The sequence below is a fragment of the Malaclemys terrapin genome, chromosome 11 (assembly GCF_027887155.1).
Source record: "Malaclemys terrapin pileata isolate rMalTer1 chromosome 11, rMalTer1.hap1, whole genome shotgun sequence".
Lineage (NCBI taxonomy): Eukaryota > Metazoa > Chordata > Testudines > Emydidae > Malaclemys > Malaclemys terrapin.
The window spans coordinates 28603437-28629060 of record NC_071515.1 but is presented as its reverse complement, the minus strand read 5'-3'; the positions used below and the strand labels follow the sequence as shown (position 1 = coordinate 28629060).

General features: G+C 46.1%; 1 protein-coding gene across 3 annotated transcripts in view; it reads right to left on the bottom strand.

Annotated features, from left to right (window-relative positions):
* The window catches only part of STAT1 (signal transducer and activator of transcription 1), a 39775-nt gene extending 23346 nt beyond the window's left edge, over positions 1-16429 (bottom strand). Inside the window, exons 1-10 of one of the 3 annotated variants that reach the window (XM_054043408.1) lie at positions 16318-16429; positions 11168-11296; positions 10243-10387; positions 8548-8646; positions 6535-6624; positions 5478-5556; positions 3935-4026; positions 3099-3250; positions 1769-1927; positions 390-482 (exon numbers count right to left, since the gene is read on the bottom strand). In XM_054043408.1, coding sequence (XP_053899383.1) covers positions 390-482; positions 1769-1927; positions 3099-3250; positions 3935-4026; positions 5478-5556; positions 6535-6624; positions 8548-8646; positions 10243-10387; positions 11168-11295 — 1037 coding nt within the window. In that variant the 5' untranslated portion in view covers position 11296; positions 16318-16429. The remainder of the gene's footprint in view (positions 1-389; positions 483-1768; positions 1928-3098; positions 3251-3934; positions 4027-5477; positions 5557-6534; positions 6625-8547; positions 8647-10242; positions 10388-11167; positions 11297-16317) is intronic. The other 2 variants (XM_054043407.1, XM_054043409.1) reach the window with 2 other exon arrangements.
* Positions 16430-25624: the final 9195 nt, after the last annotated feature.

The window sequence follows — 25624 nt, the reverse complement described above, 5'->3', positions numbered from 1 at the left end:
TCCATGGCTAGCCTACTAATGGTGGTTCATCCCTCCCCACATCAAAGTGGCCTGAAGGGTTTTTACACTGTATGCCTTCAACTCACTTCTGGCTAGGAAGGCAGGACTGTGTCACTCGATACCATGTCCCTGACCAAAGAAGTAAAGTCAGAGGGTTCCAAACAGAATCCTGGTCAGTTCTCAGCCGGAAGGAAGTGGAGCAGTGAGTGGGAAGAGGGATGCGTTGAGGGAGGAAGATAAGCAGGGCCCAGGGAAATCCTACCAGAACACTTTGTCACAGAGCGCTCAATATATTTTGTTTCTGGTCACTTAGCCAGATGGAAGGTTTTGCGGCCCTTTCAGCTACAGGAAGTCAATGAGGTAATAGGCTTAACACAAAGAAATATTACCTCAGTTTCACCGTGAACTGCACTCCAGTCTTCAGAACCAATGGCCTCTGAGGATGAGTTGGCATGCAAGGCTGCCTCTCCACCACAAAAGAACTGCAGGGGGAACAAAACCATGGACATTTTGAGCTACAATACAGTTAAAAAGTGATGACGCTTTAGCACAAAACAGATTGCACAATCTGATTTATTTACTACAGTATTTTTGACAATTATCCACAATAAATTGGTATTGTGTGGACTTTCAGTACCTATTTATTCAGGTACTAAATCCTTGGACTCTATTCTTATTCAAGTGATATGTTTTTAACTTGGATGGAACTCCAAAAATATAAACTTTTATTTCATCAGGGCTTTAAAAAAAAAAAAAGAGCACTAAAAATATAATTAACAGTTTGAAGAAAAACAAAAGCTACTTCAAGCAACTTTAATAATCAAACAGCATGTAAATAATAAAGGACAGAACTGGTACAATCATAGGTGAGATAGAGTGTAAAGTAACGGAATGATCCATCAGCAGCACTATGGATTACTAAATTCTTAAAGTGTTGATACAGTGACCGGATGTCAGGCTCTAGGACAGTATTTCTCATCCTACTCGCACAATCACACTATGCATATGACTAAGGAAAATGGCAGGATTTAGGCCTTTATATCTTCTCCATTTGCACCGATTCTAATGGAACAGGGGCTGATTTCAGTCCCTTTCAACTGTGGGTTAGCTAGGGTGCTTGAGTGGGACTCAGGAATAGGGGGTTCTATTCTCAGCTCAGACAGTAACCTGTTGTGGGATCCTGGACAAATCACTTTATCCCTTTGGACCTCTTCCCCTCCCACATCTCATCTGTCTTATCTGTTTAGACTGTAACTACTTCAGGGCAGGAACCTTATGTTACATATTTGTACAGTGGGACCCTGATCTTAGATGGGGCCTCTAATCACTACTGGAATATAAATAACTGCATGGAGATGCAGGGCTATTCTGACTCATCCTAACTCCCACCCAAGGGAATAAGAGGTAGACAGTTTTCAAGGTATTCATCCTGCATGTATCTCTGTGGGTAGACCCCAGGCCGAACCTACATGGAGCAGCTTGCAGGACTAGAGCCGAAAACAAGAAATGGACTAAGGGGCCAAAGCTTGATTCTATGTGCACTAAGACAATGGCAAAGCTCCCATTGATGTAAGGGTGCAGAATCAGTGGCTTAAACAGGAGAGTTTACAGGGAAAATCCTAGTAACAGACAGCTCAGTTTGTTTGTTTTTTGTGAAGAATAAATGAAAACGCAGGTGGGGCATTAACCCCTGTGTGTGACATGTTAATTGGGAAGAGTCTACCATCCATTCACACAGACAGACCAAACAAACACATGCATCCATTACCTCTGAATGAGTTGTTTGAAAAGATTGCAGGTGCGGTCTTGCAGGACTTGTTTGTTTTTTGTAATGGGATCTGGGTCATATGTAAATTTCTGCTCCAATTCCTCAAGCTTTTTAAGCTGCTGGCGAACTTGCTGAAGACTCTCAGCAACAATAGTGAACCTGCAAAAACACATCTTATTTATTATTGTTACCAAACACTGGTATTACAGTAGTGCCCAGACACCACCCAGCTCAGTCTCCAATTAGTAGGTTTAAGATTCACAGTCCACAGGAACTTGTGAGCTTGTCTCAGTGGAAAAAAGATACGATGATGATGTAGGTTTGGCAAGGATTTGTTGTTAGTGCAGGTAAATACTTAAATCTCCAGAATCTGCCCTCTTCACCTCTCCTTCCCATGTATGTACTGTGACCTATTTAAAGTAATAAGGAATGGAAGCATTGCCTTAAGTTACTAGTATGTGTTTCTTGGAGGACGTGTTTTGTGTATTGGAGACAATTGCTGTACTGCATTTGGTGCTATAATGGAGATTTCTATCCTCTCTAGAGTGCATTAGCTCTGCAGCACAGGAAATTATATTTAAGCAATCTGAGTGCTAACATGACATATAAAGGTAGTTTATATGATATTTAATAAGGAAAACTATATTTCTCCCCCAATTAGAGCCCTCATTCTCTAGGGATGCACTCTGATGGTGGCAAATTCAATGAGATTTGCATCATCTTACACGAGAAATTACAGTAGAACCCCATTTATCCAATCCTCCATTATCCAGGTCTCCCTATTAACCAAACAACCAATGCACACAGGTCCAGAAGCAAGCGATCTCTCCTGCTGCCACTAGATGGCACTGCAGTCTTGCACCTTCCCATTCTCGGGATTATCAGATCTGACCCCTGTCTCAATTAGATCGGATAAATGGGGTTCTGCTGTAATGTGTCCTTGATGGGAAAACTAAGTGTCAATTTACTACATTTATCAGAACAAATACTTCCTAGTGGACTTCAACATTAACACCAAGGCTCAATTTGGCCTCTGGAACATAAAAAGGCAAATTGTACTTCACGTACAGAAAGTTATACAAGAAAGGCAGTTAATGTTTTCTTCAGACTTCCTCGGAAAGAATGAATACAAGACATTATTATATAACTTTCAAGAGCACAGTGAAATAAATATGCTTGTTGGTTCTCTTCTGGATAAAAAAATTGACTGTGAGCCAAAATACTCTCTCTCTAAGCATGCCCATTTTCAAATATATTTACTTATCAGACCTTCCTTCGTGGCATGTTTCAAAATCCCTGGGGTCAGTTCAACTGTGATGATGAGACTTACCAGTTTTGTAGCTGGTCGAGGCAGGCATTGGGTGGGCCACCAATACAAGCAATTTGTTGTCTATGCTTCCATTCAACAAGCTCTTCATTAATCAAAGCACTTTGTGTGTGCTCTGATATATTCAACAGATTTATTATTTTGCTCACCACTTCCTAAAAAGAATATCAGATTCCTCTGTTTAATTGTTATATTTTAAGTATATTTAATTATTTGCTTTATCAATTAATGCTGCATCTCACAAAATTTTGCAAGGAATTCTGAATAATAGAAAATCTACTCTGCTAACATGAACTTGGAGAGCTGCTCTTTTTCCTCAACCAGCAGAGTATTTGCTTCACACAGAGAAGAGACAAAGCTCTACTAAACCGCTGACTTCTCCCAAGCGACTAACCTTAGATCCACAATTCTGCATGACCTTTATGCAAGTGGACCCAGGTGCCCATACAGACTCATTGCAGAATTGGGGCTCACGCTATTACAAGACATGTTTGACTACTTAAGAAAGGTTTAAACAAACAAAAAAGACAGCACTTTCTAGCATGACTAATGAGATATGACACATTTCCTTTCCTGTCATTGCACCAGCTTTAGCTGGTTAAGTAAGTGTTCAAAACGAAAAGGCTGATTTAGTAAGAAAAATCCTAAAACAGGAGCAGTGCAATTGCTTTAAGAGGTTTGGACTCCCAATAACAATGCAAAGGGCAAAAGAACATTTAAACTGGTATTAACAATCAAGCTGCTTCTTCGTTTAAAACCATGGTTCTTTTATATCCTATGATAAGCCAAGCCAAAGAACAAATGTGCATCTTTTCAACTAAAATATTTTGGAGCATCACCTTTCGCTTAAGGTCAAGTGTTAGAAACATCTTTTGGAGGACAAGCTGTTCTTTCTTATATTCATCCTGTGCCACTCCACTGGTCTCATTTTCTGTAAAAATAAAATCAAACAATAGAATAAGAAATATTTTGTGGGGGGGAGTGCGGGGGAAATTGTTTTACTTCAGTTAGACATTCAGAAGTCTGCAGAAGCTGATGGCAGCAGAGTGAGTACAAAGTGCTGAGGAACATAGTGGCTGGAGGGAAAAGCCTGGCATTGTCTCTTCCTGTTTGTTACTTGGGAACTGCTGACAGATTTCAAGAAAGGGAAAACCACATCCTTTCTTCTGCTTGAAATGATTAATTTAAAAGCTCAGTAGTTCTCAATTACTTTCACACCCAGGCTTCATGAGGGATTTAGACAAGGGAATCTCCAAAATTACTCAACTGGCCAGTGTCTAGATTGTACTGTGCTGTTTGAATATCTTTCCAAGCATTAAAAACTCCCAAGTTCTACTTTTGAACAAATAGCCCAGTCCTACATCCCTTACTCATGCCAGGAGAACCAGTCAAGTCACATAATGAAGCATTTCGCCATCTTTGATATTGAAAGTTCAATTAAATAGAACAGTGGCATGCAATTCTCTCTGGATAGCTCCCATCTTCAGTTCAACACTCTTTGTATTTGCGAACACTAAACAATTTATTGTTTGTTAAACAGTAACTTTGTTTTTTTAGAAGCCAACGGTTTTCAAAACATGCAAGATGACAAATCCTCATTAATGGCTAGTCACTTTCCAACTTTGGTTTTGAAAAATGGGGCCTTTTTAGAATGTTTCAAGAACAGAACCAACCAACCTTAATCACTCTGGTCCCAATTCTACTGAAGTTAGTGGCAAAACTCCTATTAACTTAAATGGTGTAGGATCAGGGCCTTTTGCGGAGGCAGGAGGGGAGAGAAGAGAGAGCTCCTCTAACTCAAAAACAGAAATCCGTACTTCCTCCAAACTAAGATATTAGGGAAAAACTCCTTAGCAGTGACCAAGTAAGTCAAGTTTCAGCCCATTCAAAGAATTTTTATCTCAAAAACTAGTAACTGACTGAAAACAGGGATCTATATAATGAATATGTAATCTCAATTTGTGATTCTCTATATATGAGAGGTTTACAAGTGCATCTCTATTTAAGGTTATAAGGTAATTTCATAATAAAATTACTTATGTATGCAGCGAATACACAATAGCAGGGAGAAGCCCAAGCTCCAGAGAGAGGATCTACAGCTGAACTGTCTCAAAATTCATGGGGTTTTGAAGTTAGCGTTTCTAGTAACAATGCAAAGGACACAAGAACATTTTGGCTTTCCAACTTTACATAACAGTGGGCATTGTGAGATGAAATATTTTAGGGATGAATTTTCATACCATAAGAAGGAAGAACAAGTAAAATTACCCCATCATTTGCATTATCTCTGAATTTGGCTGTCTCTAAATCCTGCTTTCTGGTACAATCTGATAGAATTTGTTTTCTGTACTGTACTTAAGATTTCTTATGGATGAATCTCACCTCTGTTCTGTAAGGTTTTGCATTTAAAGTCATATTCATCTTGCACATCCTCTAGAGTCTTGATGTCTTGTTCCACTTCCTACAAAGCATCAACATTGTAAAACACAGTTAGTCAAACAGACTTGATCATCTGAGACTTTTATGATTGGCAATCGTGTGGTACCAGCTACTTAGAGATCATAGAATCATAGAAGATTTAGGGTTGGAAAAGACCTCAGGAGGTCATCTAGTCCAACCCTCTGCTCAAAGCAAAAAGAAGGTAGTAAGAAAAATCCACAAATTAATCACTGCCTTCTCTGCCAATGGAAAGTGCACTTGTAATAAATTGGGGCTAAATTCTGACCTGGCATAGTCCCACACAACTTCAATGAGATGAGGAAAATTCGTGCACGACATAAAGGCATAATTTGACCAATGAATGGCATTTAAAGATTTTGGGACAAATCCTTCAGCCCTCACTCAGGAAAACTCTCAGGAAAGTCATAGTAAGCACTACAGGATTTGTCCTACAGAAGATTATCAACCAAGATTAAGAAGTTATTTAAAAACAAAACAAAACAAAAAAAACGTGCAGGGAAAAGCCGTAGAGGCAGGTCTGATTTATAAAAACTGACGATCTGGCTTCTAATAATTTTTTTTTTTTTTTTTTTTTTTTTAGTGAACTATATATGATTTCTCAAAATACCTCCTTTCTTCTATAGTGTCGCTTCAGATAGTCAGATATCTGACAATCTAAACTCTCTATCCATCCATCCCATTTTAAAACTTTCTCCTGCTGTGTTTGAAATTTGGGAAATCTGGTATAGCTAAGACTAAACTAAAAATCTGATTCCAGCCACAGTATGACAGGCATTGTGGACATCCTGCGTCTCAGTACTGTTGAAAAGTGATAAGGTAAAGTTTTAAAAACATTTAACTAGTGGTAAAAAGCTGAAAAACATTCTGCTGAACTCATGATTGCCCTTTCACAACTTAGACACTGAAAATATTTTCCTGTTAGAAAAATAAATGTAGATCTCCAAGCAAAGCCTAGAGTCCCACTTTGACTTTTACTTACCACAACGTTGTTCTTCACACTCCTGACTTTCATATCCAGCTCCTTCTGTTTGTCCAGCATTACAGTATTCTGTATGTTCCCCACCTGCATCTGCAGTAGAGAGGAGAACAAAAACAAAAATATTGGGTTTTTGGTTTTGATTAACACAAGCTACAGTGTATTTGATGCCATAATGAAGCCTCTAACAGAGCACACTTTGTTCTGATAGTTCATGAGCAATTGTTATATACATCATAGTCAAAGAATTAGGTTTAAATAACTGAAAATAGAGGAAGGCTGTAATAAGGAAAGGGACTGGGGTGTGTGTGAAAATATATAAACTTTGCTTTTTGGGTGACACATTGTACTTTATATCATTTCTTAACTTATATACTTTTTCTGTGACTTGTTTTTGGCAAGCAATGATTGTATTTTGTATATTTTTCTGACATAATATAAAGAAAATGTAACATCTGAGAAGGCTGGGTTTTTTTTTTTTTTATAATAAAGAGTTGGTACCGATGTTGGACTTTTAATGTGCATATACGTGAAGAGTAAGAATAGGGCAAGCATTTGTACAAAAAACTCTGTAAATTGGTATACAGTTGACTTTTTGTGCATCTAAAATATAAAGCAAGATATCTTAGGTAGATGTAATTGTTTGAAACTGAATCCAAAAATAATTTAAGTAGTTAATGCTACTTAAAAGCCAGGACATTTGAAGGGCAGGTTGCTTCTCCATCCAGTAGTACACTATCAATGAAATAGGTATAGCAAAGCACTTCAGACCGTAGATGACTTTTACATAATATGTGCTGTAAGAACTACTGTTTTGTGCAGTTATTAACTCAGTATTTAATGGTTTTCCAAGAAGTATATGATCCCATAAACTTATCAAAACGTCCCTTTAAGTCAGACCATGAAAGCTACCTGCCTATTGTTTGTGATTTGAGATACGGTAAGGGACTTTCCTGTGTGCTTGGAATGTTTACAGTTTGGCTTTATGACATAGAACTCTGTGTGTTATCACAATGGCTTCCTACATCTATATAACTTACAATCCAAAACTGGCCCATTCCAGTACACTGTAACACCAAAGTACTGATTCATCACAAGTAAGTAATCTATTACTACCTAATAACTGAAGTGCTACATTTTGCAGTATGCACTTTGTCTGCACCAAATGTGTCAGTGTGGGTTTTTTTTATAATCTTTATTACCAAAGAATGTGACTAGTCCCAGGAAAAAAGAGAGGAAAGACAAGGAGATTTACTCTAATAGGTGAAGAAAGGAACATCGTGGCTCCTTTCAATTTTTTACCTATTAATTTATGGGCAGAGAAGGGCTCCATTGAAAACACAAGATGGTAAAGACATATTTAGAGAGCAAATGAAAAGCTGAGAGACTGTTGCATCAAGATCACAGAGAGAAGCTACAGAAAAGTAGGAAGGATCAGGTGGTCCCCACAGGGCAGGCAGAGGGGTACACTGCAGAAAGAAAGGAGGCTAGAATCCCACTGATGTTGGAAGCACTGGCAGGGCAAAGGCAAGTCTTATAGCTGAGTCATAATAAAACCTGATAAGGTTGTTTAAATATTATCCTTATCATAGCAGTGGTATAAACTGTTTTTGTAAACTGGATTTTATTGTGGTGTTTTACTTTTTGATAAAGGACTCAAAGTGGCCTAGCTTGCTCATATTTACTTTTGATTAGGTCAAATGTAAGAATAATACACAAACTGGCTTCTTTTCGTAAGTCTCATCTAGCTCTGGACTATAAGGGCAGCTGAGGCCTTGAATTCCATCACAGGGAAAAAGTTTACTTTCTTTTTCTTTAAACTATGCCTAGGCAAGCAAACAATTTAAAACAAACCACATCTTCTGCGGTGGATGTTTGTGATAGACCTGATCAAGCTTCCTCTTTTAAAACAGGAGGTGATGGGCAAGAGGAGAAAGCACACATGGTTCTGCTTTCAATCTGTCACTCTGTTTGAGTGGCTGGAACTGCAGCAGCTAAAGAGAAAGAAGGAATTACCTGGTCTGACAACTGGGCGCTGCTCAGTATTTTCCTTTCTTCCTTCAGACAGTTGAAGATTGTCATTGCCATTTGTATTGGGTCCTCTTGAAAATGATCCTGGTTGCACAGCATTAAAATAGTCCATTATTAGTACACACCAAACACTCCAGTTCTCATGTCTTTGATGAAACTGACTGGCAAAAAGCTTAGCATGTGGCGGTTGAACGTGAGCCAAGATGTGGTGTGGAGATGCACTGCTTCCGCAAGAGCTATCGGGTCAGGCACAGTGTTCCCTAGAACTACAGGAAGCATGACGGCTGTGTCACCCTTTCCAAGAGTGCAGAATCCAATGCCCTCTCATCCACCCCAAGGGCCACTGCCCACCCACTTTCAGGAAGTCTAGTACTGCTGTAGGTGCTGGTTTTACATGGTTCTTGAACCTACTGTGTCCTGCTCTGCTCAGGGGCACTCGGGAAGGCTCCTTGCTGCATATGAACCCAGTTAGTGCTTGGCACAAGTCTAACCCTACCATTTGAAATGTGTACAGAGTGCTTGTACGGGGCCAACTGCGAGATAGCAAGACAAACAGGCAGCTGCACTATCCTAAGCTTGGCTGAACAGAAGGACCGAGGAGGTCCGGCTATCAGTAGGCTTTCCTACCCTCTTTGCACTAGGGAGCACTGTTCCGCAATAGCTGCAGTCTTGTGGAAGAATGAGCTGGCGGCGGGAAGGCAGGACTGTGCCCAGTGAATCCACTAACTAATAAAATCCTCTAGGTCCACATTCTGCAGTGTCCTACAATATATAAATCCCCAAGTGCTTTATTCCCTTTCCTCTTTAGTTCAGTATCATGTTTCTCTGCCTACAGTATGACATTGTCATTAGTACTGTGGCTTTTACTCGTTATAACTTGCCACTGTCAACCAAATTACTGAAACTGTTATTGTCTCTGCTGACTTTACTGGAGACTAACATGTTATCTGATCCTTTCCATAATATAAACCACTTTCATTTCTTTGGTATAATCCTACAGAGCCTGGGGCTGCAGAACATGTGCAGGGAACACTTGCTCTTTTCACTGAGATTCTTCATTAGGATTTGTTTCTTGGTACAGTCTCTACAATGTTATTTCACAGGCAAACTCTCAGACTACTGTTTTTAATAGGTATGAGAGAACTGTATTATAAAATGTTTGCAGGAATCTAGTTTAAAAAGAATCTGGAAAACACCTATTAAACCCACCTTCCCTATTTTCTTAAAGTACAAGTTGATTTAATGTATTGCTGAAATCAAGTCAATTTAAAAGAAATGGATGGGTGAAATTTCTTTTAACCAAAGTCCCTCTGCAATTTTTTTTGTGGCTCCATAACTTCTTTTGAAAAATGTTTTTTTTTTTTTTTTTTTCCCCCTGTTGCTGCATAACACCCCCACACAAATGCCTGGAAAACTGAATAGATGTGAAAAAGTAAAGAATTTGTACAAAGTGCTACCAAATAAACATAGTAAACTGGAAAAAAAATCATTTCTTTAAACTGCTATAGTACTCAGGAGTTACTTGTACCATTCATAAGTTTTTAAGAAAAAAAACTCAGAGGGGGTATAATCTTTAACTTGATTGTGTTTAAGTTAGAAGAATATTCTCTTGAATAAAATAAGACCCTAATAAAATGACAGGCGTATGCCTGTGTGAATCCAAACAAGTTACACACATACCTGAAGATTACGTTTGCTTTTCCTGATGTTGTGTTGCAACAAAAAGTTGTTTTCTATTAAAAACCGACTGAACTGATCGTCTAGCTGTGACAGCAGGTCATGGAACAATACTGTAGCAAATGAAACGTTGTTGGCAGCATGCTCCCTAGGATATTTAAGGCATCTTTAATATTCAATGCAACTGTTATCTTTCTAAAATATCAGTTTAAGTGAATGCATTTTTTCAGATTCTGGTCTTAGTTTTTAAAAGCATTGAATAGGCATCTGTATATTTCATTCAGTTCCACTCTCTGTAACCCTTTTATTCCTTGATTCTCATCTCAAATGAATAATACTTCCTTTGCTTTTTTTCCTAGGGTTACTCTTGCAACATTGTGTATTTGCTCATGTATTTTTCCTTAATCTTCACTATACTGAGGAGCTGGAAGTGGGATCTATTCATTTGCATGTTAATGAAGCTCTATAAAAAGATTCTCTAGAGATTTTAGCAATACTTCAATTTGCTAGTGGAGATGAAGCTAAACACCTGGCCCATATATCCCTTTAATAATAATTGTCCATCTCTCTCTGGTAGACAAACCAAACAGGGAACCAGCTGTGTACCCCTGAGCAGCACTACCCAATAGGCCCAGACCAGACTGGTAAGTGCTGGAAGGAAGTCCATGGGAAACAGTGACTAGCAGCCACATAGGCAACTACTAAATGTCTGTTTCCACCACCCAATGTTCACTCTCATAAAAATTTACTGAACAGTTTGCTGCCCTAAGTGTCTGCTTGCTCTCACTGTACAGCAGAGGTAACCTTGTTCTCGGATATGCATGCATGGTTATCAATGAGAGCCATCGGCACCATAACTTTCAAAGGCATCACCAGTCAACTAATTTAATGGTGAATTCCTATACACATTACAGCACTTTGCTCTCACCAGTCTTGATTTTCCAGCCATTGTGCCAGATACTGTCTGATTTCCATGGGAAAGCTGTCATCATACAGCTGGTGTACTTGCTCCAAGAATTTGGAATCAAGTTGCTGCAACTGATACCACTGAGTCATCCTGTGGAATCAAGATTAATGAAGTTTAATAAAATTACACCAATCTTATTCATACCTACATCCCAATACAAGATATTTAAGAGTAGAGCTATTTTTGATGGGGAATGTTTTTTTTTAATTCCCCCCCCACCCCACCCCCCCCAAATTTAGTATAGTTATTTTCATAGAAAATGTTCAGGTTTTTGTCAAAAAAAAAAAAAAAAAAAAACAAGTAATGTTTGGTTCTCGGGTTTTCAGAAATTCCCCAAAATTTCAAGAAAACATTGACAATTTAATTTGCATGGAAATAAACATCCTTTCCCAACCAGCTCTGATTAACGGTACGATGCAAAGAAGAATTTGTAAAATATACATATTTAATGGAGAGTCAACTTAAAAAAGAAATCACACTTCTCTTTGAAAACTTTTACCTATTTTTGTTATAATTAACATTTAAGATTCTATAACAGTGATCCCTGACCAATTTGTAATTTTGTGCATTTGACAGCACTTTGCATAGAGATCTGTTTCCCCTATGCAGTCGTAGATCTTGCAATGGGGCTCTGTGTAGGAGTAGCAGGCTGCTTGCATGTTGTATATTGCAGGACTGAGGTCTCACATTCAATTTCCCCTTCTGCATGTATGAATTTTTAACCCATCAATAGGAGAATGAAGAATATGAGACCTAAAAATGTGACTGCAAACCCATAAAAATGGTCAGGGAACTCAAGTGAAGGTTCAGAAAAGAGACATAAGAATGAGCTGAGATCTGAAAAGCCTGCCTCAGTGAGAGACTAAGGAAGCTCAAGGTGTTTATCTTATCCAAGATCACCTCTATAAGTACCTACACGGGGAAAAGATTTCTTATATTAGAAAGCTCTTTAATTTAGCAGACAAAAGGCACAAAAGCTGAAGTGAGACGAATTCAGGCTAGAAATACGGTGAAAATTTTTACCAGTGAGAGTTGTTAATCACTGGAAGAAGTTACCTACAGATGTAGTCGATTCTCCATAAGTGAGTCTTTCAAAGAGATGCTCTAGCTCAGTTACACTCATGACTTCAGTGGTTCAGGAGCCAAATTAGCAATCAACATTGCCCAAAAGAGCCACAGTAGGGCGAATTCATTGTTTCATTTACTATAGTATTATATATTCATATTTAAACAGTATGATGGGAAATATATAATTAATCTCACAGCAAAATTACTGACCAATTATTATTTTATCAATTACAACTGGTTAATAGAATCATAGAACTGGAAGGAATCTCAAGAGGTCTTCTAGTCCAGGCCCCTGCACTCAAGGCAGGACTAAGAATTATCTAGACTGTCTCTGACAGGGTTGGGCATGGTGGTGTGTGCCTACCTAGCTACCTGGGAGGCTGAGGCTGGCAGATTACTCAGGGGTTCTGGGCTGTGATGCACTATGCCAATCAGCTGTCTGGTGCCACTGACAGCCTGGCCGGCGGGTGATGGAGATCTGGCTAGTGATCGGTGCTCTCTCTGTGAGTGCTGATGGACTGATCAATCAAAGTGATCTGACAGGTGTCTGTCTAACCTGCTATGTTTAATAACATAGTAAAAGCATCCTGATTTAATAATTAAATCGGTGTTTTAATATCATGTGCTGCGAAGAGCCATACACATTAAAGAGCCACTTGTGGCTCGTAAACCTCAGTCAATCACTGTTCTAGTTCAACCAGAAATTATGGGGTCATGGCAAGAATCGCTTAGCAAAACTCTGTGGCCTATGTTATGCAGGTCAGATGATCATAATGGTCCCTTCTGACTTAGATTTTTAAAGTCACTTAGGCTCCTAAATCCCTCTGAAAGTGATTTCTCTAATTGTGCATGTTCTCTTTGAAAAGGTATGCAAGTATCCAAGATCTTTACATTTCATTTTTCATTATATACCTTGACCCCGATATAACAGTCCTCAGAAGACAAAAAAAATCTCAATGCGTTATAAGTGAGACCGCGTTATATCGAACTTGCTTTGGCCCCCCTGTTCCTTGTTCCCTGACCGCCCCCTCCAGAGACCCGTCCTTAATCACCCCCAGGACCCCACCTCTACCCAACCCCCCTGCTCCCTGACAGGCACTCACCGGAAGCGGAGCAACGTGGCCCCAGCCTGCTCCACTCCGCCACCTCCCAGCTGCAGCGCTCCGCTTCCCGCCGCCAGTGAGTGCGGGGAGGTTGGGGAAAAGACGCCCCCCGCTGTGGTGGGAAGCGGAGCGCTGCAGCTGGGAGCTGGTGGAGTAGAGAGGGCTGGGGCCAGGCTGCTCTGCTTCCGACCGTCGGTGAGTGCGGGGAGGTTGGGGAAAGGACGTCCCCCATACTCACCGGCAGCGGAGCGACGCGGCCCCAGCCCGCTCCGCTTTCCTTGCCCCGGACCCAGCCATGTCGGTGGAGGGGGAGGTTGGGGAAAGGTCCCGCACTCACCTGCGGCAGGAAGCAGAGCACCGCGGCTGGGAGCTGGTGGAGTGAAGCGGGCTGGGGCCGGGCTGCTCCGCTTCTGCCGGTGAGTGCGGGGGGGTTCCCTTCCCCTGAGCCCCCTCCCCCCGAGTGACCCTGCTGGGGCAGGGGTGAGGGAAGCGGAGCGGGCTGCTCCCAGCTCCCCACTAATGCCCCGGGCCACTCTGGGACTGCGGAGCCCCCCAAAGTGCCCCCCTCACAGCTCCTGCCTCCCAGACCCTGGGGGGGGGGGGAGAGAGCCCCTGACCGCCCCCGAGACCCTCTGCCCCTTATCCAACCAGGCCCTGGCACCCTTGACACGCTGCTCTGAGCAGCGTGTCAGAGCTTTACCGCGTTGTATGCAAACCTGTGTTATATCAGATCGCATTATATCGGGGTAGAGGTGTACTATGTTCTTAATTCAATGTTCCTTCATTATACCCTCCTAAAATCTTGGGACCAAGTTGTAACCCTCTGTGTGTATTTATTTAGGAAAGGGATATGGTACTAAAAAATAAAACTCAGGTCTCGGAGGAAGCAGGTGATGCAGGTTCCCAACCCTATGTATCTGGGGAATCTGAAGAGATGGGAAGGTCCAGTTCTGTAAAGTAGTGACTTTTTTGTGTTTTTGTTGTGGAGCTCCCTCAAGGCAGCATAGTTCCTGCAGGATCTGTGCTGCCATTTACAAGTCATCTTGCATGGCTGAAATCTCCCTATCTGTTCTTAAACGCTTTAGCCAAGACATCTGCACCCACTGTAGGGTAGAATACCATAGAGGTAAGCTCTTCTGTGGCTCCTGCTTCCAATACCTTGTCAGGCAAAGGAAGAGGCTTTGTATTTCCATGTACTAGGGTCAGGGTTTTTCCACTGACTCAAGGAGAGGTTTGGGGTCATAGGAAGGACCCCTGGATCTGTGACTGTGAATCCAATCATTGGAATACTTTGTGATGCTGACGCAGAGGGGCTGTGGTCAGTATAACAGGATAGGATCAAGTTGCAGTCATTGTTACTCGGCCAGAGCCTGCCCCCTGGTAGGGTGCATGTGGGGAATGGATTTTATTCCCAGCATGAAGTTCCACTGCTCAGGCTTTGTGCAAAGGATGGGCTTAACTTCACTTCATTCCTTTCTTTTTAAATAAGTTAATTCAGGCCTCCAGAAGGATGCATACTGGCAATTTTTCACTTTAACTTCTCTCTTTCTTTTAATAATCTTAAACCTTTCATTTTGATTGTTTCGTTTTAACTCTTAAAATGAAACAAATCCCACAACCCAAAGTCAATTGAGTTGCAAAGTCTACAAGCCCCTGAAACTTACTTACGCTTCCACAACTCAACACTCCTGCTTGTCTACTCTCCCTACCTATAGCTGAGGCTATGCAATACCCGAGGCGGCTGCCAATGTGGCATATAGCCACTTCTGTTCCTTTTCTCCTCCCTCAGTCGTGCTAAGTTCAACCCACCCAGAGCTCAGAGCTGCATTTCTAAAGTCATTCTTACATAATTTCAAACCCTAGTGAAAAGGGTCAAAGACTTGTTTTTTTTTTTTTAAACAAAACACAATTTGGATAATAAGCCCTGATCTCTAAGGAGCGATTGGTACTCAGCATCAAACTTGTTCTTCATATATTAAAAAAAAAAAAAAAGGAAGAGTAACATAAACTCCTGGTAGCTTGACTGTTCTGGACCACTTGGTGAGTGAGTTTTGTTATTTGCCCCATACCTGAGAGATACTTTTGCTGCTTTTTGCATTTTTGTACAACTAATTCCAGCCACACTTTCATTTTGCTGTTTAACTTCAGTCCCTGTGTGTTCAGATCTACACTGAAGAAAAGTCAGAAGCCGGTTCATTTAAAAAAGGGGAATTAAAAGTAATTTCAGTCACTGCAATTGCCCTTTTTTCCTTCTGGTTTGGCAGTCACATTTTCCTTTTTGTTACAAACCTCTTTCTGTTGCCTAATGCTGTATGGAATACAAATACAGAGAACAATTTTATATGTGCTGTCAAATGCCCATGGTAAACAAAAAGCTTGTTTTCCCCCCTCTAAGCTTTGTCAGTTATAAGCACGTTATTTGCAATAACAGGTGAACAAAATTTCAAGCTGAAGGATGATCTTCTTCACCGTGGTAGTGTCCAGCTTTAAACTGCATGAGCAAGGCCTGTAGTCTATCCGACTTTGCACTCCGTTGCTGCTCTCCCGCTCGATGGGATCATGTTCCCCGCACGTTAGCAGGTGTGAGCGCGGCTACAGTAACGGAGTGTCCCCCTACTCCAGCCGGCAGCAGCCCTCTGATGGAGGGGAGCAGCGTTAACCCCCTTGCCGGCCCTGGGGCACCCACTGAAGTGACTTGGCTGAGGTCACACAGGAAGGAACCGTGTGACAAACCCGGGAACAGAGGCCGGGTTCCCTGAGGCTCGCTGCAGCCCCGGGAGCACGCATCCCTCCTTGCTCCCGGGGCCGGCCCTGCCCCCCGCGGGCGGTCTCCGCCAGGCGCTACGGACCCCAGCAGCAGGCCGGGCAAACAGCCCGTGGGCGCCTCCGTGCCCGGCAGCCTGCGCGGACACCAGCTCCGTGTGCGGGGCCACCACTCACCCGCCTATCGAGAGGAGGCTCCGGACCCCGCTGCCACCGCTCCGCTGCTGCGCCGGCAAAGCGAAACCGAGCCGAGAAATAGCAACAAAGCGACAGCAACGTCGCCAGCGCTCGGCCCAGTCCCGAGCCCCAGCCAATCCGCGAGCCCCGGCACCCTGACACGGGCTGTTCCCAACAGCGTCCTACCCTCCCCGTTCCCCGCTCTCCTCCACAGAGCCTCCCCCCGCACTGTCCTGCTCCACAGAGCCCCCCTGCTCCACAGGCTAACCCCCACCCCGCAGAGCCTCCCCCCGCACTGTCCTGCTCCACAGAGCCCCCCTGCTCCACAGGCTAACCCCCACCCCGCAGAGCCTCCCCCCGCACTGTCCTGCTCCACAGAGCCCCCCTGCTCCACAGGCTAACCCCCACCCCGCAGAGCCTCCCCCCCCACTGTCCTGCTCCACAGAGCCCCCCCCCCGCTCCACAGGCTAACCCCCACCCCGCAGAGCCTCCCCCCCACTGTCCTGCTCCACAGAGCCCCCCCCCCGCTCCACAGGCTAACCCCCACCCCGCAGAGCCTCCCCCCCCACTGTCCTGCTCCACAGAGCCCCCCCCCCGCTCCACAGGCTAACCCCCACCCCGCAGAGCCTCCCCCCCACTGTCCTGCTCCACAGAGCCCCCCCCCCCCGCTCCACAGGCTAACCCCCACCCCGCAGAGCCTCCCCCCCCACTGTCCTGCTCCACAGAGCCCCCCCCCCGCTCCACAGGCTAACCCCCACCCCGCAGAGCCTCCCCCCCCACTGTCCTGCTCCACAGAGCCCCCCCCCCGCTCCACAGGCTAACCCCCACCCCGCAGAGCCTCCCCCCCCACTGTCCTGCTCCACAGAGCCCCCCCCCCCCCGCTCCACAGGCTAACCCCCACCCCGCAGAGTCCCCCCCCCACTGTCCTGCTCCACAGAGCCCCCCTGCTCCACAGGCTAACCCCCACCCCGCAGAGCCTCCCCCCGCACTGTCCTGCTCCACAGAACCCCCCCATGCTCCACAGGCTAACCCCCACCCCGCAGAGCCTCCCCCCCCACTGTCCTGCTCCACAGAGCCCCCCTGCTCCACAGGCTAACCCCCACCCCGCAGAGCCTCCCCCCCCACTGTCCTGCTCCACAGAGCCCCCCTGCTCCAAAGGCTAACCCCCACCCCACAGAGCCTCCCCCCACTGTCCTGCTCCACAGAGCCCCCCTGCTCCAAAGGCTAACCCCCACCCCGTAGAGCCTCCCCCCACACTGTCCTGCTCCACAGAGCCCCCCCCCCGCTCCACAGGCTAACCCCCACCCCACAGAGTCCCCCCCCACACTGTCCTGCTCCACAGAGCCCCCCCCCGCTCCACAGGCTAACCCCCACCCCGCAGAGTCCCCCCCCACACTGTCCTGCTCCACAGAGCCCCCCCCCCGCTCCACAGGTTAACCCCCACCCTGCAGAGTCCCCCCCCCACTGTCCTCCTCCACAGGCTAACCCCCCCCCCCGCAGAGTCCCCCCCCACTGTCCTGCTCCACAGAGCCCCCCCGCTCCACAGGCTAATCCCCACCCCGCAGAGTCCCCCCCCCCACTGTCCTGCTCCACAGGCTAACCCCCACCCTGCAGAGTCCCCCCCACTCCACAGGCTAACCCCCCCCCGCCATGCTCCACAGGCTAACCCCCACCCCGCAGAGTCCCCCCCCACTGTCCTGCTCCACAGAGCCCCCCCGCTCCACAGGCTAACCCCCCCCGCCCCGCAGAGTCCCCCCCCCCACTGTCCTGCTCCACAGAGCCCCCCTGCCCTGCTCCACAGGCTAACCCCCACCCCGCAGAGCCTCCCCCACTGTCCTGCTCCACAGAACCCCCCCATGCTCCACAGGCTAATCCCTCCGCAGAGCCCCGTCCCCCCCGTCCTGCTCCACAGGCTAACCCCCACCCCGCAGAGTCTCCCCCTGCACTGTCCTGCTCCACAGGCTAACCCCTGTCCCCTCCGCAGAGCCCCTTCCCCCCCCCCGCCCCGCTTCACAGACTAACCCCCCCCGCACTCTCCTGCTCTACAGAGCCCCCTCCGCTACACAAAATAACCCCCACCCTGCAGAATCCCTTCTTCTCCCCCCCCCCCACAGGGCTAACCCCCACCCCACGCCCTACTCTACAGACCTGACCCCTACCACGCAGAGCCCCACCTACCGTCCTGCTCCACAGAGCTAACCCCCACAACCCTCCCCACTGTCCCATTCAATAGGGCTAACTGCCATGCATCGATTTCCACTCACCACATTATGCTTATTCAAATGTTTCTCCATCAATTTTCAAAAACTACTAATGGTAATACAAAGCAGTGTACCTTTTCTCCAAGGATCCTCCACTAGACAAAGCCCTGTTTTTATCTCCTGTTCCTGCAAATGAGTTCAGCTTGCAGCCATAGATTGACCTGTGAGTACAACCTGGCCTTGTGCCATGTCTGCTTAAGTGATTTACTTGGAGTTTGAAAGGTTTTTATTTTGCATTATTAATTCCTCAAGAAGGGGTCAAGAACACTTTAACTGGTGCATATGCTAAAAAGAAACACATTCGTGAGCATGTTTAAGGCACTTACAACCTTCACGTTTGAGAATTGTGGCAAAAAGATCAGAAACATATTTACTCACGAAAGCTTATGCCCAAATAAATCTGTTAGTCTTTAAGGTGCCACCAGACTCTTTGTTGTTTTTGTAGATACAGACTAACACGGCTACCCCCTGATACTTAAAAAGATCAGAGTAAATCAGTAAACCACCAAATTCCGTGGGAAAAATCATTTCAATGCAAGTTCTCCTCACTAGCTTTGAATTTTAGTGGTGCATTGTATGACAACTGGCTTGGGTTGCATCTCTTGCATACTTTGGTTTCACTGTTGCATTTTAATTTAAAATAAAATAAACTTTTCCCTTCCAGTGCCCCATGATGTTTTTTGATGTATTGTTGGTTTTTTTTAAAGGCATTCAGTAAAAAGCTGCACTAGTTTTGCTGCAAAGTGCTGGGGCCATAGCTTTAAGAAACCCGATAGTGAAACCTAACCTTGACATTCAGAGAAATTAAGGGCCCATATTGCAAACTGCTGTGTGCCCCCAACTCCTGCTTAAACTCCTCACAAGAGGAGGGTTTATGTCTTTAAGGAGAAAGACTAGAGTATCTTGGCATGACTATTTTAGGCCTTGCCTCACTGACAGCTGTCTTGCTGCCATTGAAGTCAATAGCAAAACTCATATTGTCTTCAGACATGCATGTGTCAGGTCAAAGTACAAAGCATAGAGACACACTTCTCCAAGGTACTGATGGAAGATTTTTTTGACCGTTGGCTTGAGGCCCATACTTTTTCATTAAGCCTTTTCATTCTGCTTGGAGATTGGGAGGGGAAATTATTTAAAATAGTTTCCTTTTGTCATCAGCATTTTGATTTGTTTTTGAGTCTGTTGAACAACTCTGATTGTCAGCTTTAAGAACTCCCATTGAAGACAAGCTAAATGTAGTTCTTTTGCTTCGTCTAGCAGATGATCCAAATCCACTGATTTTTTTTTTCAGCAGAGGACTTACTGTTCCCACTTTGAAAACAGTATGTTTTGGGAAAAACTCGTAAAATTGACATATTTGCCACAAAATACATTAGAACATTTTGGATTCTGTGCAACTGTTCTTGGGACAACCCAATTAAAATCAGGATTGTGGTGCCAAAATTGTGTCCACATAAGTTTGCCCGCCCCTGTTTTAGTTAAAGGTTGTTACAAGGAAGAGGGAGAAATTGTTCTTTTTAACCTCTGTGGAGAGGACAAGAAGCAATGGGCTTAAATTGCAGCAAGGGCAGTTTAGGTTGGACATTAGGAAAAACTTACTGTTGGGGTGGTTAAGCACTGGAATGAATTGCCTAGGGAGGTTGTGGAATCTCCATCATTGGAGGTTTTTAAGAGCAGGTTAGACAAACACCTGTCAGGGATGGTCTAGAACAGTGGTGTGCCACATGCTGCCCGCGGGCTGCATGCAGCCCATCAGGGTAATCTGATTGTGGGCTGCGAGACATTTTGCTTTCGTTGACTGTCTGCAGGCACGGCCCCCTGCAGCTCCTAGCAACCATGCTGGCTGCTGCTTCCCGCAGCTCCCATTGGCCGGGAACAGTGACCGTGGCCACTGAGAGCTGCAGGGGCAGGGCCGTCCTTAGGCATACGCAGCATACGCAGCTGTGTAGGGCAGCATGAAATTTGGGGCACCAAATTGCCCCAAATTTCATGGTGCCCTAGGCAGCTGCATATGTGTCAGCCCAGCTCCAGCCACCAGCCCTATTTCCCGTCCGGACCCCCCACGGGCTGCACCCCTAGGGGGATGTGGGGCTCCGGACAACTCCCTCCGCCCCACCTCTTACCCTCCCCCCCTGCTCTGCCCCCGGCCCGCCCCCATTTCACCTCTTCTCCCAGCAAGCCCACACTCATCGGCGGCAGCAGGAAGCGGAGCAGCCCGCTCTACTCCGCCAGCTCCCAGCTGCGTCACTCCGCTTCCTGCCGCCGGTGAGTGCAGGGAGGTTGGGGAAAGGACATCCACCGCACTCACCTGCAGCGGGAAGCAGAACGACGCAGCCCCAGCCGTGTCGCTCGGGGGATTGGGGAAAGGTCCCCCCCACACATTCACTGGTGGCGGGAAGCAGAGCGCCATGGCTGGGAGCTGGCGGAGTAGAGCGGGCTGGGGCCGGGCTGCTCTGCTTCCCGCTGCTGCCGGTGAGTGCGGGGAGGGGATCCCTTCTTCCAAGCCCCCTCCCCCAAGCAACACGGCTGGGGCCAGGGCAAGGGAAGTGGAGTGGGCTGCTCCCGGCCCCCCGCTAATCCCCTGGGCCACTTTGGGTCTGTGGGGCCCCCAAAAGTGCCCCCACACAGCTCCTGCCTCCCAGATCCTGGGGGGAGGCCTGGGGCCCCACACAGCCCCCCCCCGGGGTGGGGGCTATATAGGGCACCCAAATGGCTAGGGACAGCCCTGTGTAGGAGAGCTGTGCCTGCAGATGGTCAATGTCAGCAAAATGTCTCACGGCCCGCAATCGGATTACCCTGATGGGCTGCATGCAGCCCCCAGGTTGCCCACCGCTGGTCTAGAACGTAATCCTACCCTGAGTGCAGGGGACTGGACTTCATGACCTCAAAGTTTCTTCTAATCCTATGATTTGAAGCATTTCTCCAGAAGCAGAGACTTTACAAACCACAGAAGGCTGTACAGCCCAACTAGGGTGATCAGATGTCCTGATTTTATAGGGACAGCCCCAATTTTTGGGTCTTTTTCTTATATAGGTTCCTATTACCCCCCACCCCCGTCCTGATTTTTGTTCGGTCACCCTAGCCTGATCACACGTTGGCAGGCACTGAGGTCAAGAAAACGCTGGCTGGTCTCTGGCTGATTCTGTGACGGGGCCAGGGAGGCAGGAGGGGTGAGCTAAACCAGGAACAGCTGAGCCACGTGGTTTCTGAGAAAGGACTCCTGGAGCAAGAAGGCAGCGATTGAGAGGAAAGCGAAAGTTAAAGCAGCTGGAGGAGGGGAAATGGAGGTTACCCTGAGCAGCTGTGCCCTCGCTGGGGAAAGGGGCTGATTTTCCCCCCCCCCTTCCCTATCACATTCTGTTAGCTCAGCATGCCTCGGTGGCAGGGCCGACTTTAGGAAATGCAGGGCCCAATTCGAACATTTTCGGCGGGGCCCCGGCAGGGATGACTTAAAAAAAAAAAAATGTAAAAAAAGCCTTTCATTACTTAGCAACCGGTTCCCTATAAAAAGTTCTGATTTAAGGGATGTGCCACAGTATGTATTTTTTATACCAATAGGGTTACATACATCCGTATTTCCTCCCGGATGGCAATTTAAGAACCAAAAAGTCTGACATGTCCGGGAAAATACGGATGTATGTTAACCCTACCTAAGTTCTTTTTTAAAAAGATGGGCCTGAACCAGAAATGAGCTCCGTTTCACAATCCCTGGGGGGTGTGCACATGTGTGGGTCCCAGCTGCTCCCTGCCCCCCTCATTGAAGTAGGTGTGCAGGGTTATGCCCTGGGAACTGCAGGGCACCACTGGACATGGGGCTGGCTGGAGGCAGGGCAGGGCTAACTGGAGGTAGGGTCTGGCTGCAGGCAGGGCAAGGGGTGCGAGTCTGGCTGAAGACAGGGGTTGTGGGGTGGGCTGGTTGGCTTCAGGAAGGGCCGCAGGGGTTGGCAGGGCTGGAGACAGAGGAGTGTGGGACTGGCTGGCTTCAGGCAGGGGGGGTGCGGCAGGGGTTGGCTGGAGACAGGGCAGGGGGTGCGGGGTTGGCTACAGGCGGGGCAGGGGGTGCAGAGCTGGTGCGGGAAGGGGTGTCTGTGAGGCTGGCTGGCTTTGGGCCACAGGGGGGTGTGGCAGGGGTTGGCTGGAGACAGGGCCGGGGCTGTGGCAGGGGCTGGCTGTGGGCAGGGGGTGAGGGGCTGGCTGCGGGCAGCAGCAGGGTAGGGGGTGTGGGGCTGCTGCAGGCAAGATGGGGGTGCAGGGCAGGGGGTGTGGCAGGAGCTGGCTGCGGGCAGGGCAGGGGGTGCGGGGCTGGCTGGAGACAGGGCAGGGGGTGCGGGGCTGGCTGCGGGCAGGGCAGGGGATGCGGGGCTGGTGCGGGCAGAGGGTGTGGGTACAGCCCACCCTGTATGGTAAGTGCCCCCTCCTCCTCCTCCTCCCTCCCCCACTGGGGTAGCAGCAGCCCGGGGTTTGGGGGCTATTTAAAGGGCCCGGGGATCCCCTGCTTCCACCGCCCCCACCCTTTCAATAACCGCGGGAGCCCTGGGGAAGTGGCTGGGCTCCAACGGCTATTTAAAGGGCCGGGGCGGTAGAAGCAATGGGAGCCCCGGACTTTTTAAATAGCCCCCAGAGGCCCGCAGCCCTACCCCAGGGCTCCAGCAGTGGGGCTCTGGTGGCAATTTAAAGGGCCTGGGGCTCCCTGGGGAAGCCGGGCCACCCGGGTACAGCACACTGGCTCTTGCTGGTACGCCGTACCGTGGCTTGGGCGCGGGGCCCTCTTAGGGGCGGGTCCCGATTCAGGGGAATTGGTTGAATTGGCCTAAAGCCGGCCCTGCTCGGTGGGTGACCAGCTACCAAAATAGTGTTTGAATCCTTTAAGAAATGCTCTTCCTGAAAACCTGCTGGGCTTCTTGATTGCCTGATGCATTTTTAGCTTAGGGTGACCAGATGTCCCGATTTTATAGGGACAGTCCCGATTTTTGGGTCTTTTTCTTATATAGACTCCTATTACTCCCCACCCCGTCCCGATTTTTCACATTTGCTGTCTGGTCACCCTGTTTTAGCTTGTTGTGCCACCCCTGGCCTTTCCTGTCATTTGGGTGCTTGACTTTTCAACCTGATGCTGTTCCTTCAAGGTGTGCTGTAATAATACAGACGCTTCGCCTGCGGTACAGAGTGCAAGGAACGTGTCCAGCTGAATAGATCACCATCCTCCTGGCTTAGACATGCAGCCTAGAGCCCTTTCAGTGTAAAGGATTCCAAAGCAAGTTTACACTAATGACCCATGGACTGCCATCAGTTTTTACGCAGAACACACCCATGGATGCCCCCTTAATGAAATGAAAGCATGGTATGGCGCACTGCATATACAAGCATCACTGAACTGCAGCCACCTCTGGGGTGGAAGATGGGTGTCAGGTAGTTGCCAGCACATTTCACAATGCTGGTGGAAGAGAAGTAACATCGTTTTGTTTATAGACATGCTTGTCACCAAGACACTGTTTAAAAGGGCATAGACACAGGACCAATATTTTGAAAACAGCAAAAGCAATTTTGATCCATCATAAAAATACAACCATAATATCTCCTTTGTGGTTGCAACATAATTTTGCAAATCTTCTGTTGGTAATAAAACTAGAGGTGTTACATGTGTGTTAATCAAAAATTGGGGTGGAAATGAGCTATTGTGAATTTTATGAAGCACTGACAATGTGCTTGACACTGTACGATACACACAATACAGACAGCCACTCCAAATCTAGACAAGATGGATTCAAAGCAGACAGGATGCACTGGGAAGTACAGAGGAGGAAATAATCATGATGTTTTTGTGTGTGTGATGACTTATTCACTCATTTTTTCTGGGTACTTATGGAAGAAGCGACCTTTCATGAGAGGGTCTGAGTTATAGAAACACTGGTTGCCATGTCATGGTTAAGTTTGCAGCTACACTTTCTTTCCAAATCTTCTTACACCGCCATTATTTCCCCTAATTTTTATTAGGGAAGGAGCTATTGCTCTGAATATTTTGGGGTTTCCTCACACGTAGAAGTTTTTTTCCTTAGAGTTAAAAAACTCTAGGATAAAGAGCTGTCAAATAAAATGCTGTCAAAAATGACCCACTTTTTACATTTGGAATAAAACATCTCATGGTTTGTCAACCGGCAGTTAAAGACATGCAATGTTGGCATTTGTTGGCATGTACACAGTGGAAGCCAAACATAATTTGATTCTGAACTGCTTAAACTGTTTAAAATTAATTAAAGGTTAACTGTATGTGGATGGAAGCAAACTTCACCAGATTCTGTATTATACAGTGGGAAGAAATAAGATGCAAGGGATTAAAAATAGGACATACAAATATACTTGACCTTTCCCATTTCTAAACTATAACCAAGATTTCCATGTAAGATACAGTAGTTTTTGACTGGTGAACAACTACAGCCAGAAATCAAAGAATGTTCTTTTTTATCTTCCCTGACATTTAGCATCATTCCCCCACTGGATTTTCTGATAGTTTCTTTTTGTTTCTTGTTTTCTTTCCTTTATGATTTTCTTTGGACCATTGTATTAACTGATATTCAGAGAAATAGGAGCATATCTTGTTCCCCCAGAACAGGAATAAAAGATTGGCAAAACAATGGAAGAATAAGTTTGGGCTTTGGAACAGGCCTCCAGTACATACGCCTCCTTTCCTGTTTTACTTTGGGATCTGTCTATAAACAATTTTCAAAATGTCACTGTCAAGGAACAAAATCCAGATGCAAAGTGCATATGGTAAACCTTGTGGATTGTAATCCTGCTGAGGTCTGGTTACAGGTATCGTCTTTTTAAGTAAAAGAGCCAGGTGGCAACTGAAATTTTCATGTTTCTGTTTAATTCGTTGCATTGTGATGATGTGGCAAAACTCTAAGTTCCGCATATTTGTCTTTGTGATCTTTAGACAATTTTTGACTTTGCAGCTGCAAAGTACAATGAAAGTGAAAGTGCAGTTATCAGCTGCTGTGTCCCTGCTGAGCTGGTCCGCCAGCGTATTCTTGACACTGGGAAGGTGA